The sequence below is a fragment of the Schistocerca serialis genome, chromosome 1 (genome assembly GCF_023864345.2).
Source record: "Schistocerca serialis cubense isolate TAMUIC-IGC-003099 chromosome 1, iqSchSeri2.2, whole genome shotgun sequence".
NCBI lineage: Eukaryota > Metazoa > Arthropoda > Insecta > Orthoptera > Acrididae > Schistocerca > Schistocerca serialis.
The window spans coordinates 649,348,282-649,368,392 of NC_064638.1; the positions used below are offsets into that span (position 1 = coordinate 649,348,282).

Sequence of the window (20,111 nt, forward strand, 5' to 3'; positions counted from 1 at the left end):
AAGAGCAAACGCCTTTCAGGCCCCGTATTCGGACGCCCACCGTTCGTCGCCTGCTTTCCTCTCTCCACCCCGTCAACAACCTTCCAACTCACTCTAACAAAAGAGCTAACTACAAGAAGACCGAAGCGTCAACAAAACTGACTGCACCAGTAAGCAAAAATATAGCAGCTCGGAAAACGAGCCGACACGGCTGTCATGCAAGCCAGCAAAGTGCGGCAGAAACATTAATGCAAGACGTTGAGACAGCCATGACGCAGGTGGTCGGGGAAGGAAGATAGTGTCAGCCGATGATCTTGCTCAGCGAGTGCATCAGGTGATTCGACAAAATGGACTACGTGGGGCAGTTCTGGACAAGTGAAGAGGATTGCTGTCTTAAAGCAATGTCCTTCCTCATGAGTTGTCTCAGGCTCATTCGCGTAGTGTGTATGAGATATTTTTACCGGCCACCCGTAAGAAAATCGTGTGATTTCAATGCTGGGCCTTGCGATTCAGACCTCCACAGCCAACCTGTCGAAAGAACCGGTGTGACAACCTTTACACCGTGTGAAACTTCCACAAGGACGTTGGGAAAAATTATGGCAAAATTTGGTGCCAGTGTGACATCATTAATCCACCTTACGCCTCACATGCACTTCTGAGCTCAGGCCTTTTCTCGCACGTGTCGACACTGTGCTGTTCGAAATATCGTCGAGCGCCATGGTAACGTCGTAGGGCGCGCGCTTTTGCACCATTACAATGGAAAGTTGGGTAGGCATCTCTGAGCCACATTTCGAACTCATGCGTCCGAATAGGAGACAATTACAAGGATTAAATTAATCATCCTTTAATTGTAGTTCGCAGCATATACCAGTGTATACCAACACCTGTTGGGACAGTTTGTTGTCCCATTCCTTTGTCTGTTACGTGGAGTAGACACCATACGTAGTGCTTCATGTGGTTACCACAATTCCTGAAACATGTTCAGCCCTTATTAGCAGTGAATCACGCGCTCTTTCAAATACCCCGGCATCCATTCGGATTGCATCAAGTCACACGCTCTCGTAACGTTTACGCATTGTCGATGGATTGGGAATACACCTCTTCTTCTTCTTCTTCTTCTTCTTCTTCTTCTTTTGCTGACTAGGGTTTCCCCTGTTAGTCAGCCTCATTAGGTGGGCGTACTGGATCATCTGTCGCCCATCTCTTTTGTGTTCATCCTGGCAGTCGTTTACCATGGGGCCCATCCTTCCCACATGGTCCTTCAAATTTATATTCTTTATCTTCATCCATTTATTTGCATCTTTTATTCTCTGTCAATCGTTCGTATGTCTTGTGACAGCCAGAGCGAGAGCACCAGCAGCAGCGAGTACTGTTTGTATAAAGCGTTTATTTTGCATTTTGTTTACGACCTTCCACTAAGGAAGGGATTCTATTTGTGTTTATCTGCTCTGCATAGTAACTAACAGTTCTTGATAAAACTTTACGTAGTTTTCGTGTTAGATTTCTTAGTGTTTTCTTGATCGTTTAGAACAGAAAGCGCCCTAAAACCGTCTTTTGTTTGTTTCGCGGCCGTTAGCCACTAGTCACTTGAATCAGCAGTTGTCTTGTGACAGCCAGAGCGAGAGCACCAGCAGCAGTGAGTACTGTTTGTATAAAGCGTTTTTGTACTTATTTGCTGCGCTTAGCTTTTAAATAGTTTTTCTGGGAAAACCTAGCGTAGTTTTCGCGTCTCGTATTTCAGTGAGTGTTTCTTGATTATCAGAGTAGCTCATCAGAAGATTATCTTGGGAATTTGTCACCGTATAGAGTAGGGTAAACATAGTCATGTGTAGGGACTGTGGTTGTTGTGAGCGGACGCAAGGAGAATTGGCCACTCTTCGGGGGCAGGTGGAGGCTTTGTCTGTTAGGCTCATCGAGCTCGAGGCGCAGGCGTCGGCTCGTGGTGGCGTTGGGGCAACTGTGGTGAGACCTATGCCTACTTCGGTGGCCTTGGAATCACATGGAACCCCTGATGTCGCTGCGTCTTCCGGCAGTGAGCATCTTACCGGTCAGCCATCACTCCAGGGTGAATGGCGGACAGTGGTGGGCTCGCGCGTGCCTGGCCGAAAGGCGAAGGTGGGATCTGGCCGCGTGGCAGCTGCCTTGCCCCTTTCCAACAGGTACGGGGTGCTTCCTAGTGGTGATGACATCGTTTCCGAGCCACCACAGGATGCCTCGCCTGTTGGGCCAGTGGCCGATTCTCCGGCAAGGTCCCGACAGTCACAGAGGGCGGGCCTATTAGTTATAGGGAGCTCCAACGTTAGGCGGGTTATGGAGCCCCTCAGGAAAATAGCGGGTAGGTCGGGGAAGAATGCCAGTGTTCACTCGGTGTGCTTGCCGGGGGGTCTCGTCCGTAATGTGGAGGAGGCCCTTCCGGCAGCTATTGAACGCACTGGGTGTGACCGGCTGCAGATAGTAGCACATGTCGGAACGAATGACGCCTGCCGCTTGGGTTCTGAGGTCATCCTTGGTTCCTTCCGGCGGCTGGCTGATTTGGTGAAGACAACCAGCATCGCACGCGGAGTGCAAGCTGAGCTTAATATCTGCAGCATAGTGCCCAGAGTCGATCGCGGTCCTCTGGTTTGGAGCCGTGTGGAGGGACTAAACCAGAGGCTCAGACGACTCTGCGACTATAATGGTTGCAAATTCATCGACCTCCGTTATTGGGTGGAGGACTGTAGGGCCCCCCTAGACAGGTCAGGCGTGCACTACACACCGGAAGCAGCTACTAGGGTAGCAGAGTACGTGTGGCGTGCACACGGGGGTTTTTTAGGTTAGAGGAACCCCCCCTTGGGCGAAACGATAAAATACCTGACGGCTTACCAGAGAGGACATTATCATCGTTGATAAAGAACGTCCGTCCTCAGAGACCAAAAACAGGAAAAGTTAACGTAATATTGGTAAACTGCAGGAGTATCCAGGGCAAGGTTCCTGAATTAGTATCTCTTATTGAAGGAAATAGTGCGCATATAGTATTAGGAACGGAAAGTTGGTTAAAACCGGAAGTGAACAGTAACGAAATCCTAGACACAGAATGGAATATATACCGCAAGGATAGGATAAACGCCAATGGTGGAGGAGTATTTATAGCAGTAAAGAATTCAATAATATCCAGTGAAGTTATTAGCGAATGCGAATGTGAAATAATCTGGGATAAGTTAAGTATCAAAGGTGGGTCAGATATGATAGTCGGATGCTTCTATAGACCACCTGCATCAGCAACCGTAGTAGCGCCTCAGAGAGAACCTGCAGAACGTCGTGAAGAAGTTTCGTGATCATACTATTGTAATAGGGGGAGACTTCAATCTACCAGGTATAGAATGGGATAGTCACACAATCAGAACTGGAGCCAGCGACAGAGACTCTTGTGACATTATCCTGACTGCCTTGTCCGAGAATTCCTTCGAGCAGATAGTTAGAGAACCAACTCGTGAAGCTAACGTTTTAGACCTCATAGCAACAAATAGACCGGAACTTTTCGACTCCGTGAATGTAGAAGAGGGTATCAGTGATCATAAGTCAGTGGTTGCATCAATGACTACAAGTGTAATAAGAAATGCCAAGAAAGGAAGGAAAATATATTTGCTTAACAAGAGTGATAGGGCACAAATCGCAGAATATCTGAGTGACCACCATCAAACGTTCATTTCTGAGGAAGAGGATGTGGAACAAAAATGGAAAAAATTCAGAAACATCGTCCAGTACGCCTTAGATAAGTTCGTACCGACTAAGGTCCAAAGCGAGGGGAAAGATCCACCGTGGTATAACAATCATGTACGAAAGGTACTACGGAAACAAAGAAAGCTTCATCATAGGTTTAAGAGTAGTCGAATCATAGCTGATAAGGAAAAGCTGAACGAAGCGAAAAAGAGCGTAAAGAGAGCAATGAGAGAAGCATTCAACGAATTCGAACATAAAACATTGGCAAACAATCTAAACAAGAACCCTAAAAAGTTTTGGTCATATGTAAAATCGGTAAGCGGATCTAAATCCCCTATTCAGTCACTCGTTGACCACGATGGCACCGAAACAGAGGACGACCGAAGAAAAGCAGAAATACTGAATTCAGTGTTCCGAAACTGTTTCACTGCGGAAAATCGTAACACGGTCCCTGACTTCAGCCGTCGCACGGACGCCAAAATGGAAAATATTGAAATAAACGATATCGGAATTGAAAAACAACTGCTATCACTTAGTAGCGGAAAAGCATCCGGACCAGACGAGATACCCTTAAGATTCTACAGTGATTATGCTAAAGAACTTGCCCCCTTTCTATCAGCAATTTATCGTAGATCGCTGGAAGAACGTAAAGTACCTAGCGACTGGAAGAAAGCGCAGGTCGTTCCCATTTTCAAGAAGGGTCATAAATCAGATGCGAATAATTATAGGCCTATTTCGCTTACGTCAATCTGTTGTAGAATAATGGAACATGTTTTGTGTTCTCGTATTATGACGTTCTTAGATAATACAAATCTCCTTCATCATAACCAACATGGATTCCGCAAACAGAGATCATGTGAAACTCAGCTCGCCCTATTTGCCCAAGAAATTCACAGTGCCGTAGACACTGGCGAGCAGATTGATGCCGTATTCCTGGACTTCAGGAAGGCATTTGATACGGTTCCGCACTTACGTTTAGTGAAAAAAATACGAGCTTACGGAATATCGGACCAGGTTTGTGATTGGATTCAGGATTTCCTAGAAGAAAGAACACAACATGTCATTCTTAACGGTTCAAAATCTGCAGATGTAGAGGTAATTTCGGGAGTACCGCAGGGAAGCGTGATAGGACCTTTATTGTTTACAATATACATAAATGACTTAGTTGACAACATCGGTAGCTCCGTGAGGCTATTTGCAGATGACACGGTTGTCTACAAGAAAGTAGCAACATCAGAAGACTCGTACGTACTCCAGGAGGACCTGCAGAGGATTAATGCATGGTGCGACAGCTGGCAGCTTTCCCTAAACGTAGATAAATGTAATATAATGCGCATACATAGGGGCAGAAATCCATTCCAGTACGATTATGCCATAGGTGGTAAATAATTGGAAGCGGTAACGACCGTAAAATACTTAGGAGTTACTATCCGGAGCGATCTGAAGTGGAATGATCACATAAAACAAATAGTGGGAAAAGCAGGCGCCAGGTTGAGATTCATAGGAAGAATTCTAAGAAAATGTGACTCATCGACGAAAGAAGTAGCTTACAAAACGCTTGTTCGTCCGATTCTTGAGTATTGCTCATCAGTATGGGACCCTTACCAGGTTGGATTAATAGAAGAGATAAACATGATCCAGCGAAAAGCAGCGCGATTCGTCATGGGGACATTTAGTCAGCGCGAGAGCGTTACGGAGATGCTGAACAAGCTCCAGTGGCGGACACTTCAAGAAAGGCGTTACGCAATACGGAGAGGTTTATTATCGAAATTACGAGAGAGCACATTCCGGGAAGAGATGGGCAACATATTACTACCGCCCACATATATCTCGCGTAATGATCACAACGAAAAGATCCGAGAAATTAGAGCAAATACGGAGACTTACAAGCAGTCGTTCTTCCCACGCACAATTCGTGAATGGAACAGGGAAGGGGGGATCAGATAGTGGTACAATAAGTACCCTCCGCCACACACCGTAAGGTGGCTCGCGGAGTATAGATGTAGATGTAGATGTAGATGTTTTAATTCTCGTATTATTACATGTACGTTCAAGTATATCTCTACAGTTTTCACTGAACCCATTGGCACTCCTTTGTCGATTAAAGTTTGAATTACATCTTCCTTTCTAATTCTTTCAGTTCTATATTAACAGTCTTAACACCTGTTATACTGTATGAATTAGTCAATCTATCAAAAGCATTCGACAATTCAATGAAATACAAACAGACAGGGTTATTAAACTCTATGGATTCCTCCACAATCTTAGATCGGAAACAGCTTCTTCTGTGCTCCTGTTTTCTCCTGCTGTTTTTCTGCTATTTATGTATCATTCTGTATTCTGTCTCTAGGCTGCAATTAGATATAAGTAATAAGTTCACAAGTTTCGGTTGAAATTTTCGTTTTATATATTTTGTATGCGATTGCTTCCTGCTATTCGTTTCACATACGGTTACACTACTGCCTCATGAAATTGGTTATGTTCTGTAGATTTACTTGAATATTGTCATATAAAATTTTCTCTCTATTACCTCCAACGTAAAATCCCTTGCCACTTACATCAACATTCAGTTTCCTTATTCTTTTCAGATCTGTAGATGTTTCATATTTTCAACTTAAATTATTTATGTTATTATTGCTGTCTAATTTCTGTGTGTCAATGTGTCAGTGAGACATCTATCTTGTAATTTACTGCACATTAAATTCATTTCACCTTTTACACGAAATTTAACAATCGATAAAATCTCCAACGTATTTACCGAGCTGTTCAGAGCACGTCTACATCTGCATCTACATCTATACTCTGCAAAATACGGTGGGGTGCATGGCAGAGGGTACGTACCATTCTACCAGCACGGAAAGAATGAATGTTCGAATGCCTCTGCGAGTGCAGTAATTATTCCAATCTTATACTCACGATCCCTTTGTTATCTGTACATAGGGGTTTGTAGTATATTTAAAGCCGGTTCTTGAAACTGTTTATAGACTTTCTCTGGATAGTTCAGAAGTCTTTCAGTTCAGTTCCTTCAGTATCTCTGTGACACTCTCCCACGGATCAAACCATTCGAACATTTCATGCTGCCATTCGTGCTGCGACCAATCGTGCTGCCCTTCTCTGTATAAGTTCAATATCCCCTATTAGTCCTATTTCGTACGTGTCCCACACACTTGAGCAATATTCTAGAACTGGTTACATGACTGATTAGTAAACAGTCTCCTTTGTGGTCCGATTGCACTTCCCCAGCGTTCTACCTGCTTTACCCGCAACTGTTGTGCAGAGCGGCACAGGAAATGACGAAGCCTCTCTGCTTGACATGCAGGTGTCACAGAACCAGCTGCAGACGCTGAGTCCGCAGATGCTGGTGCCGCTGCAGCAGCTGCAGGTGCTCGACGTGTCCCACAACGAGCTCACCACCGCCGACGGCCTGTGGCTGTCCCACCAGCTGCGGCTGCTCAACATCTCCCACAACGCGCTGCTCCACCTCAGGCTGCTGGGACCGGGAAACGCGTCACACATCGACGCCTCCTACAACCGAATCGAATCTTGGAAGGTAACCAGCTTAACATACAACATGGCTTAGATTCAGGGTCAACTGCCTGTCCAAATGGTCGGTCTTCAGCAGGTGCTCTTCATTTCGGTACAAACTTCAGACGTTGCAGCCTTCCAAGAGAGCGGTAACTTGAAGCCTCCAATATCATACATAAGAAATTGTGTGTTAGAGGTATAGGTACAGATATTTTGATAATTCGTACCTTAATATGTACCCACTTAGGGATGCGAGTCGTGTTTTGTCTGCGACTAACTGTCTTCTTGCAAATAACTCATATAATTTACTACCTGATGTTTCCTGTGCGCTTGTAATGTGCCATAAAGTATACTTAATATCTCACTAATCCATTTTGTCCTCACACATTCACACTTCAGCACCTGTATTAAGCCCAGGGTAAACGAAACAGTAATGGGTTGTTTTTTATGTTTACTTGGAGGTACCAATCAAAGTAAAAACATGCTACTCATAACAGACATAATTATATTCTGCAAATGAAATAAATAGTGAAATAATGTACTCAGGAAAAACACAAATACCTGCCATTACAGTCCTAACACCACAATGTGCAAAAACTGAAGAGCTAAACAAACTGGTACACCTGCCTAACATCGTGTAGGGCCCCCGCGAGCACGCAGAAGCGCCGCAACACGACGTGGCATGGATTAGACTAATGTTTGAAGTAGCAATGGAGGGAACTGACACCATGAATCCTGCAGGACTGTCCATAAATCCATAAGAGTACGAGAGGGTGCAGATCTCTTCTGAACAGAACGTTGCAAGGCATCCCAGATACGCTCAATAACGTTCATGTCGGGGGCGTTTGATGGCCATCGGAAGTGTTTAAACTCAGAAGAGCGTTCCTGGAGCAACTCTGTAGCAATTGTGGTCGTGTAGGATGTCGCATTGTCCTGTTGTAATTGACCAAGTCCGTCGGAATTCACAATGGACGTGAATGGATGCAGGTGATCAGACAGTATGCTTACGTATGTGGCACCTGTCAGAGTATCGGGTATCCCATATCATCCCAGCTGCACATGCCCCACACCACTTAAGAGCCTCCACCAGCTTGAACAGTCCGCTGGTGACATGCATGGTCCATGGATTCATAAGATTGTCTCCATACACGTACACGTCCATCCGCTCGATATAATTTGCAACGAGACTAGTCCGACCAGGCAACATGTTTCCAGTCATCAACAGTCCAATTTCGGTGTTGACGGACCCAGGTGAGGCGTAAAGCTTTGTGTCGTGCAGTCATCAAGCGTACACGAGTGGGCCTTCGGCTCCGAAAACCCATATCGATGATGTGTCTTGCTTGAATGGTTCGCAAGCTGACACTTGTTGATGGCCCAGCATTGAAATCTGCAGCAGTTTGCGGAAGGCTCACACAGCTGTCACCGTGGACGATTCTCTTCAGTCGTCGTTTGTCCCGTTCTTGCAGGATCTTTTTCCGGCCGCGGTGATGTCGGAGATTTGATGCTTTACCGGATTCCTGATATTCACGGTACACTCGTGAAATGGTCGTACGGAAAATCCCCACTTCATCGCTACCTCGGAGGTGCTGAGTTCAATCGCTCGTGCGCCGACTATAACACCACGTTCAAACTCACTTAAATGTCGATAACTTGCCATTGTAGCAGCGGTAACCGATCTGACAACTGTGCCAGACACTTGTCTTCTTATATAGGCGTTGCCAACAGCTGCGCCGTATTCTGCCCATTTACGTATATTTGAATACGCACGCCTATACTAGCTTCTTTGGTGTCTCAGTGTATATACATATATAATAATATATATATGTAATACGTATGGTTACATAGGTTATTACATGTGGTACCTTAATATGTACATACATCAGTGTGATGACAGCTTTTTCTCTGCGTCCAACAGTCTTCTCCCAAACAAATCAGAAAGTGTATGACCTGGTAACCTGATGTTTTTCTGCGCCACGCATCCAAACTTCGACACGTGACCTTCTGCCTAGGTAAAGCTAGGCATTAATGGCATGCTCTTGCCACATATACTTGTACTAATTAACCTAAAAACATACGACTTCATCATACCTCAGTCCGAAGTGAGGAGGAGCTCCATAATGTTGGAACCACATCTGTTAACAAATAACAAGTTCTCATCGGGACTGCCTACCACACAATCTTAGAAACAACAGTACTGGTACATGTGTTCCTGTGCCAAAGGTATTGAGAATTTTGTGCTAAGTCTGATCACGGTAGCTCCAGAAAATAAAGTCGGTAGTTGCCAACCGCAAGATGGAACGAGTATAATATCTTTGAGTAGGAGGATCTTTGATGGTTAAGAGAGCCGGACGCGCACAGTAAAAAACCGTGGAGTAGCAGGTAGGAGCCCGGAGGAAGCAGACGTGTGCAGACAGCTTTAAGTTAGGAGTCGCAGCTAGGTGCCGGGAGGAAGCAGACGTGTGCAGACAGCTTTAAGTTAGGAGTCGCAGCTAGGTGCCGGGAGGAAGCAGATGTGTGGTAACAGCTTTAAGGTAGGTCGCGCTCGCTGCCCCTGACCAAACTTTAGCACATAAATGAGAGAAGATACATAATTATTTCAAATTGGTTTTGTTAGATAATCTTCAGAGCTGGGGTTTGTATGTCCAACGTTCGACACAGTAAGCGTTTTGTAAAATTTTTTGTAAGAGTTAATCGAGCTAGAAAAATGTTGTAAATGGTTGGTTTTGTGTATGACTTAAAATTTTAACTGTTTAATGGTTAGTTTTGTGTATGACTTAAAATTTTAACTGTATGTATATATATATATATATATATATATATATTGAGATCAACATTTTGTTTAAGTCTAACAGCCTGAATCATAATCCATATCCTTTGCTTGTATTGAATATGAAAATGAGTAGTAAAGTAAAGTTACCCACCAAATGAAAGAACGTAAAGAATATAAGGCCTCTATGCAATATACACACCTGGAAATTGAAATAAGAACACCGTGAATTCATTGTCCCAGGAAGGGGAAACTTTATTGACACATTCCTGGGGTCAGATACATCACATGATCACACTGACAGAACCACAGGCACATAGACACAGGCAACAGAGCATGCACAATGTCGGCACTAGTACAGTGTATATCCACCTTTCGCAGCAATGCAGGCTGCTATTCTCCCATGGAGACGATCGTACAGATGCTGGATGTAGTCCTGTGGAACGGCTTGCCATGCCATTTCCACCTGGCGCCTCAGTTGGACCAGGGTTCGTGCTGGACGTGCAGACCGCGTGAGACGACGCTTCATCCAGTCCCAAACATGCTCAATGGGGGACAGATCCGGAGATCTTGCTGGCCGGGGTAGTTGACTGACACCTTCTAGAGCACGTTGGGTGGCACGGGATACATGCGGACGTGCATTGTCCTGTTGGAACAGCAAGTTCCCTTGCCGGTCTAGGAATGGTAGAACGATGGGTTCGATGACGGTTTGGATGTACCGTGCACTATTCAGTGTCCCCTCGACGATCACCAGTGGTGTACGGCCAGTGTAGGAGATCGCTCCCCACACCATGATGCCGGGTGTTGGCCCTGTGTGCCTCGGTCGTATACAGTCCTGATTGTGGCGCTCACCTGCACGGCGCCAAACACGCATACGACCATCATTGGCACCAAGCCAGAAGCGACTCTCATCGCTGAAGACGACACGTCTCCATTCGTCCCTCCATTCACGCTTGTCGCGACACCACTGGAGGCGGGCTGCACGATGTTGTGGCGTGAGCGGAAGACGGCCTAACGGTGTGCGGGACCGTAGCCCAGCTTCATGGAGACGGTTGCGAATGGTCCTCGCCGATACCCCAGGAGCAACAGTGTCCCTAATTTGCTGGGAAGTGGCGGTGCGATCCCCTACGGCACTGCGTAGGATCCTACGGCCTTGGCGTGCATCCGTGCGTCGCTGCGGTCCGGTCCCAGGTCGACGGGCACGTGCACCTTCCGCCGACCACTGGCGACAACATCGATGTACTGTGGAGACCTCACGCCCCACGTGTTGAGCAATTCGGCGGTACGTCCACCCGGCCTCCCGCATTCCCACTATACGCCCTCGCTCAAAGTCCGTCAACTGCACATACGGTTCACGTCCACGCTGTCGCGGCATGCTACCAGTGTTAAAGACTGCGATGGAGCTCCGTATGCCACGGCAAACTGGCTGACACTGACGGCGGCGGTGCGCAAATGCTGCGCAGCTAGCGCCATTCGACGGCCAACACCGCGGTTCCTGGTGTGTCCGCTGTGCCGTGCGTGTGATCATTGCTTGTACAGCCCTCTCGCAGTGTCCGGAGCAAGTATGGTGGGTCTGACACACCGGTGTCAATGTGTCCTTTTTTCCATTTCCAGGAGTGTATATGTGCAGTTCATAGTATGAAATCGATTTTGGTAGAACTAACGATATCAGAGCAAAGTTATTTCAAATAACTAATTTTATGCCATTGCGCAACTGGCATTATTCAAGTCGAGATATAATTTCATTAAGTAAACATCTGGGCCAAAAGTTAATTTTCCAGGACCGTCTTAATGCTATTGCACAAACGACTTTATTCTCTTAAACTTGATTGCTGAGTCAAATACATGCTGCACTTCTGGCAAAATGGAGGAGTGCAAGAAACAAGTTCACAGACGCAGTCAGATGCAGGTTTGTTGAATAATTAGTTTAGATCAATCGTATCAATGATACATTCACCAAAAAAGGATACAATTTTGGTTAGACACTTTCGCTATCAGAAAGATTTTCGCTCACAACTTTCGACTCGGTCACTTTCACAAAAGGGTTCTTTACGTCAAATTGATAGAATTACCACGAATTTGTTGGTCAGGACATCCACGTCAGTTCAGTGTGGTGTTTCTGAAACCATTGCGGCACGACTCTGGCTTTGTGGCAGGGACACTTATGCTACTGGAAGGTAAGGAAACACATCAAACATGAAGGAATGCACGTGATCCGCAATAATGTTGAAGTGGTTCACAGCTGTCATGGCGCCTTCCAGTACTACCACAGGCCCCGAGAAATCACAGACGAATTTCCTCCATGCTATAATAATGCACCCAACGGTTTGTGTCCAAGACGTTGCGCATGTTTCGAGGCGCCGTTTGCCTGGAATAACGGCGTATCCGGAGGCGACTGTCGAGGTGGTCTAAAAAGAAACATAGTTCACCTGACTAGACGAAACATTTCCCTTGATGTACAGTCCAAGCCTCGATTATCCTGTGCCCACTGCAATCGTAATTGACGGTGTCATTGTGTCAAAATGGGAACATAGGGGTTGTCTGCCGTGGAGCCCCATATTCAACAGTGTCCATTGATCGTTATGCTTGTGCATGCACCAGCAATCTACCCTGTCGTCGAATCTGTAACAGATTTCCGCCAGTCCTGCTTCAGAGAGCGGGCCAGTCACCAACTTCGACGTTCCACGACGAGGCGTGGAGAACAAATTCTCTTACACTGGACCAGCATCATTGCTTCCAAAATACTTATTCCCAGGAGCCGTTAATGTCAGCAGACCTTTTAAGGTGATTTATTACGATATATTTATGGTGCTGATCTGAGACTATCACAATAGCTTGTGGGCTGACAAATACCGGTAAAATGATTATTCGGGGGATGCTCTCACCACAATCGTATGTCTAAAAATGAAAATTTCTACGCGCTTGCCAGTGTGCTCTCTCACAAAATTGCTGCCACGTTGGATTTCCATCAGGAAATATGTATGAATTTTAACTTAGGTCAGAGTGCACTCACTTCCACCGTAATTCATAGGGGAGGCTGGGGCACATTTAGCCGGATTTCTTTCAGAACTTTTAATTTTTTTGTTACATTTATCTTGTTTAGTCATATAAAATGGTTATTAAAGTATAGATTGGTACATATATTTCTAACTCTACGGTATATTTAAGACTGAAGAATAATTTTATGCAGACTCGAGTGTAAAAACTTGTCCCGCAGTTGGATAGGTTTATGCACCTAAGGGGATACGTCTAGGCCTATCATAAGACACAGTAATATATAAACAAAACGTAGTGCTAAAATATTCAAAATGTCTGTTATTGGAAATAAACGAAACCACAGACTTGCTTACACCAATTAAGACGTAAAATACAAAAATTTTACTATCAGTAAACAAATTTTTGTTGAAATTTGAATGTTAATTGTGGGTTTATTCACCATAATGAACTTCCACAAGGAGGCCTAATATGGCCTACAAAGAAATTTGGGTGTTAATTGAAGGTCAATTCATAATCATTGTCCGAGTTGCAATTATGCAAGCAAAAAAAATAGTGTTTCCTGTGGCTACCTTTTACATCTAAGGCATTCTACCAATTCTTCACTTCTTTTTGGCTGGTTGTATCAAGCAGTAAAGACAAAAATAGCTTTCATCCTCTTGATCAGACTGCGGCAGGTAATAAGAGAAGGGCAGAACAATTGGATGGGACACTCGTTGAGATGGGAGTGCTTACTAATAGACGCTTTGAAGTGCCTAATTTGTGGAAGGAGACAGGGCAAGGATGAGATACAGGGTGATGGATGACATAAGCGGAAGCGGCAATTACGCAGATATGACGAAGATGGCAGACGACAGGAGAGCATATAAATTTACGGTGTGTAAACCTGCATGTGGGCAAAAAGCTAATGATGTCAGAAGTACGCCAATTCAATTGTTCTTTGCTCTTGCTTATAGTAATTTCTTGCCCGTGTCTGGCTTTGCTGTCATAGAAATTTCCTCTGAGATTCATTAGGCTAAAATAGTTTTTTTTTAGCTGTTTCTACCTTTTATCTCCTGTGCCTTAATTTTTTGAGATTGAGTTTCCAGCTTCTGTTGTCATATTTCGTTGACTCGGGTATCAGCTGGGATAGCAATGCAGAATAGTGTATAAATGTGCCCATACTGAACTGAATAAACGATCCCCATCACATTGAATTAGCTTCAAAACCAAAGTAGTACCGCAAAAGGCTTTCAAATTATACAACTGCACCTTGTTAGGTAGAGTGACCTCAGTTCTTAACTCTAAAATGTTTGCTCCCTAGAAGATTAGATATTTGAGTAAAAAAATTTATTCACCTTGCACAAAAACACAAATATGTTCTTCTCGCTAAGATGCTGTGAAATTTGTAGAGCCCTTAATAGATGGCAATACTAACTTCCTTCTGTTGATGGCGCTCTAGCAAGAATTGTTCCCCAGAAAAGTGCTCTACGTAAACGGTGCCCCTTGGGTAAGCGTGCCCCAGTCTCCCCTGTACATAAACGGAGCAGAACGAATGGGTAGTCATTCTTGCGATGACAGGAGCCTAAAATTGGCAGAAGTGAAGTTCAAAAGGTATGACAGATATTTTTGACGAAACAAAAGTCATAAAATGATCAAGTGTTTGTTGTTGTAGAAAATGATACTATCGAGAGGACCTCGCAATGTATGTCATCTTTTGAAGTCCATGTCAGACATATTTTATAGTGAAACCAATTCACCAACACAACGAGTTAAAAAAAAAGAGAACTAACAAAGTTTTCCAAGGTATGTTTTTATTACCAGGTCCTTTTCGATGTTTCTCGCAGGTTCGAGCGGGTCATCTAACCTTGGTGGGGAATGCACGATCACCACTGGGACTCCAGTTCCTCAGAGCTGATGATTCAGGAATGACCATAGACCTGGGCGACATCATGCTGCTGAGCTGTGATCCCTGCTCAAGTGATGCTGAAGTCACTCGGCAGCTACGCCAGTGGATGGAAAAACAAAGAAAGTATGTTCTACAGAAAATATTTCTGAAAGTATTCACACTTTTGTGTCATTTGATATAATCGCTAAACTCATCAATAAGTTATCGGTCTCAGACTACCCCAGGCATTGTATTGATATACAGGGTGTTACAAAAAGGTACGGCTAAACTTTCAGGAAACATTCCTCACACACAAATAAAGAAAAGATGTTATGTGGACATGTGTCCGGAAACGCTTAATTTCCATGTTAGAGCTCATTTTAGTTTCTTCCACCTACGCTCAATGGAGCACGTTATCATGATTTCATACGGGATACTCTACCTGTGCTGCTAGAGCATGTGCCTTTACAAGTACGACACAACATGTGGTTCATGCACGATGGAGCTCCTTCACATTTCAGTCGAAGTGTTCTTACGCTTCTCAACAACAGATTCGGTGACCGATGGATTGGTAGAGGCGGACCAATTCCATGGCCTCCACGCTCTCCTGACCTCAACCCTCTGGACTCTCATATATGGGGGCATTTGAAAGCTCTTGTCTATGCAACCCCGGTACCAAATGTAGAGACTCTTCGTGCTCGTATTGTGGACGGCTGTGATACAATACGCCATTCTCCAGGGCTGCATCAGCGCATCAGGGATTCCATGCGACGGAGGGTGGATGCATGTATCCTCGCTAACGGAGGACATTTCCTGTAACAAAGTGTTTGAAGTCACGTTGATACGTTCTGTTGCTGTGTGTTTCCGTTCCATGTTTAATGTGATTTGAAGAGACGTAATAAAATGAACTCTAACATGGAAAGTAAACGTTTCCGGACACATGTCCACATAACATATTTTCTTTCTTTGTGTGTGAGGAATGTTTCCTGAAAGTTTGGCCGTACCTTTTTGTAACACCCTGTATACGTATAGTATGATAAAGCCTTGCATAATTACCATTCGATACCCTCATATTACAACACTAACGACGGCCAGTGTAGACCCATACTTGTTAACGTTCCGAAGCATTTTGTTACTGTGCTGAACAATTTTATTGGTACGTGGTTCCCTTTTCGTACCACACTTATCTACTATATCTTAGATACCATAAAAGAGGAAGCAGGATGGAATCATGGTTGGTAGTCACAATTTATAATTAAGACAGTTTATAGACATTACACCTTTTAAGGAATTTGACAATTACAAATTGTGGACGAGCCACTAGATAAAGCTTTGTAAATACAGTTAGAAACCCAACGTAATCAGTACTCAAATAAACAGTCCCTTAAGAGAAAGTTATAGAAAACTTAATGTGCCAGGTATTTATAGAAATCTTAAGCATAGCAGTTATCAATTATTTCACATAGGCACTTCATCAAACTCCTCAAAACCATTACATTACATTAAGATGGCCACACTTAATATTCTTCACTAAAATACCCTTATAAACTTCCTATTCCAATCCGTTAAAGAAGCACTTGTTAAAAGGTCAATTACAAACTTAACGTTGCCGGACACTAATACCCCTCGCTTTATTTTCCCTTATTAAGAAAACAGAATTACTGACAAACCTTAAAAATTCAATCTCCCATATAGGATTTCCTTCAAAATACATATAATGAAAACAGTTACCAATGAAGGGTGACTTAATGGCACTTCAACATTAGTGGCAAGCTAAGATCCAGTCAAATAACATGATAGTACCACTTACTACAGCAGAAACACTGATCTTTAAGAATGAATGCTCGCGCGCTCAGACGTGTTAATAAAAGACTACTAGAAAGAGCTGCGCAAGGAACTCAGCAGATTCTATGCAGTTTAAAGTTTAGCCAGTTGCCAGTCGCTAATATTTAAGGAAACAGGTTGGTATAAGAACAGGTTATATACAACATACATTTATATATCCACCAGCTTAACCCACCTTGGCGGAAAGAAAATAAATACTCAACTTTGGAAGGCGGTATGTGAACAACTCCCGGTAGTGGCCAGGTTCTTAAACACTGCCAGGTCTAGACCTCGGATGACATTTCACTCCCCGCCAAGGCGCTGCCACAATCAAAGGTTTTTGCGCTTAAAGACATTCCAATAACTCTGAAACATAGAAACACTCGGCAGAACCTTTGACTCGATATATGGGTAAGCGTGTAAAGGAACACATTACACTTCTGACAAATTCGCAACTTTGACCTTAAGCATTTTACACATGGACAACTGTATTAATAGAGTGCAGGCTTTGGAAACGCCAACATAAAATCATTAGATTACATGAAACACAGAGCACTAGTAAAACTTCTGAGAAAACTTTCAAATAACGGCCACCATTTAATTGGGCCAACTGAACTCTTCCACACCATCTTAAAGTTCGACTGTGAAAGTCTCACCATAATTATGAAATTTAAATGGCTTTGAGTGCGTCGGTCAACAAAACACAACTACGACCACTTACTTCATATCACGTACACAATACGAAGGAGCGGGTTCCACAGCTCCACCGTTTCACTTCGAATTTAGTTCTGAGCGAAGTCACAGAACTTTTATCTCCAAGCTGCACATGTTGCCAAAACGCCCGACCAACTTCACACCACAACATGTAACGGTCATCACGCTCGTTCGGCAGCCGTTGACACTCGTCTCCCAGCGAATGTCACGAGATCTCGAGGGTTACCCGTCGAAGACTAACAACCCAATCCCTTCGCCCGCAACCCGGAAGATAAGACACGCAAAAAGCAAAGATAACTTAGCTCAACCACAATCGATCTCAACGATACATGAACAAAATAACACTGAGGCCATCTCGCCACGGCTCATTTATTTTTCTTTCTCGTTATATAATTCCTTTTTGCCAGCATTTCAGTATCTACTCCTCAGCGGTACAGGTACTGATGAAAGTAACTATAAATGTAAAAATAAAAGAGGTAGATAAGAATGTGCAGCTTTCGTCAATTAAAACGTATGCTCCTCGTGTGGCGATTGATATCTACGATGGTAATGGAAATGTCTTTACAGTGCTGCAGATCATTTTGGCGTTCTGGCTTCTGTGGTGCAATTGGTTATCACCTTCAGTGACTCAATTACCAACTTCAGGAAAGAAACTCTGATGGAATGGAACCGAATGACAGAGAGTGGACTGGGGACGGGGCTGAAACTGTGGGTTAGTATGTACTGCGAGGTTTGGGTATGTAATAGACTGTGTCTCTGCTTATGGTGGTGAGTTATTCCAGCTGGATACAGGATGCTTTGTGCGGTGGGATAAGATTTTGATTACACGAGGGTATCTAGACGATAGACAGTAAAACAGGAAGTGATTCTGGTATTATGTACGTGTGGCATTAACATGAGATGCAGAACAGGCTGACAGTGCAATTAGGTGAAAGATATGACTCTTCTCATAGGACTGTGGTTACGATTCTGTCTTCTGCGGTGGGTGCATGACGAAATAAATCCCCTGGGTGTCGTGGTGGGTCAATAGAAGGGGTCGGGACTGTTAATTCTTGTAGAATGGAAGGTGGCCTGGAATTTGTAGGGGTAGGTTGGGTGAGAAAAGTTGCAGGCATTATACAGCTGATGATGGTTTCGCATAATGTTTCAGGAGACGACTGACTTTCCAGTGGTCAAATATAAAATGTTTTTATTTCTAGATATTGCTTACAAAAATTGAACTTGAAATTAATTTCAGTCCATAACAACTACCACCTTAAGATTTAAAATGACACAAAGAGGCATAATATAAAACAACACACACATGCTTATATTATAGCAGATTCTATAGCAAGACAAAACCATAAATTATTATTGTATTTTAACGTCTCAAATAAAATGAGTGTGTGGAAGAGAATTGTTCAAATGGCTCTGAGCACTATGGGACTCAACTGCTGAGGTCACTAGTCCCCTAGAACTTAGAACTAGTTAAACCTAACTAACCTAAGGACATCACACACATCCATGCCCGAGGCAGGATTCGAACCTGCGACCGTAGCGGTCTCGCGGTTCCAGACTGCAGCGCCAGAACCGCGCGGCCACTTCGGCCGGCTGTGGAAGAGATACCTGACATACTTGTTCTATGCAGTACTTTACTGTTCACTCCATATGCCTTTGGAGTTTCAGCTTATTTCTACGTTTCGAATGTACCATCCTCACGTATGTTATTTGTGAATGTTAGCACTCTTTCCTGTACTCAGGTGCAACAGTGTGTCACTAGAATATAATAATGATTTCTGGATTTGACAGTTGCGTCATCCTCACCATTTAAACCGTCATACCCAATTAATTCACACACTAAGAGCACCTTGTACGGATCCAATGAAAACACAAAACTGTCTGGAACTGTTAACCAGCACATTCCTCCACCATACTATACACTTACAAAGCATTATTTGTGTTATGGCAATGGCACCTCCTTCTGGATTTCTGTTCCATCAACATTTTACCACTCCCTGAAATCCTCAGACGCCTCGCCTTCCTTACGCGCCTACCATCCCCCACTAGAATCCTCTACGAACTTATTACTTTATTCTCTCTCCTCTTCCACAATGAACTCCTTTATACATTCTGCATCTACCACCTAGTCGTTTCATGCCAGATTATTAGCCGTTGTAATCTATTGGGATTGTGCCAACACATTGTACCAATTATACACCTACATGCTCTCCACTTTTTAGGGCAAGAAAACTGTAGTACCTATCAACTCGGCCCAGACCTCATTTCTTCCATGCTATAACCATTCAAAATACTATCCATCCAACAACCATTCTCACTCAGTTCTACTAGTAGCCCTTTTTTTCCTTTTTTGTAGTGTTATTCATCTGTGAATCACTGTTACGAGGTTACTGTAAATGTCGTGAGATTAAGTTTAAGAATATGAAAACGTAATTAACACACACGCAGTTCCGAGAGTTCCGGAACCTGTACAGAAAATTTGAATAGAGATGAACATAAACATCATTTCCGCAATTTTTATTGCGCCTGAAAATCACACATTGCATATTGTACCACAATACAGCGAGACCTTCAGAGTTGGTCGTCTAGATTTCTGTACACATCGGTACCTCTAATACCCTGTAGCACGTGTTATTGCACTGATGCATGTTTGTAATCGTCGTGGCATACTATCCACTAGTTCATCAAGGCACTGTTGGTCCTCCAGATTGTCCCACTCCTCAACTGCGATTCGGAGTCGATCCC

At 43.9% G+C, this 20,111-nt stretch overlaps 1 protein-coding gene across 1 annotated transcript in view; it reads left to right on the forward strand.

Annotated features, from left to right (window-relative positions):
* LOC126479017 (toll-like receptor 4) overlaps nucleotides 1-20,111 on the forward strand; it is a 138,068-nt gene that overhangs the window by 67,589 nt on the left and 50,368 nt on the right. Inside the window, exons 7-8 of the mRNA XM_050103748.1 lie at nucleotides 6,998-7,228; nucleotides 14,791-14,975. Of these exons, the coding sequence (XP_049959705.1) occupies nucleotides 6,998-7,228; nucleotides 14,791-14,975 (416 nt within the window). The remainder of the gene's footprint in view (nucleotides 1-6,997; nucleotides 7,229-14,790; nucleotides 14,976-20,111) is intronic.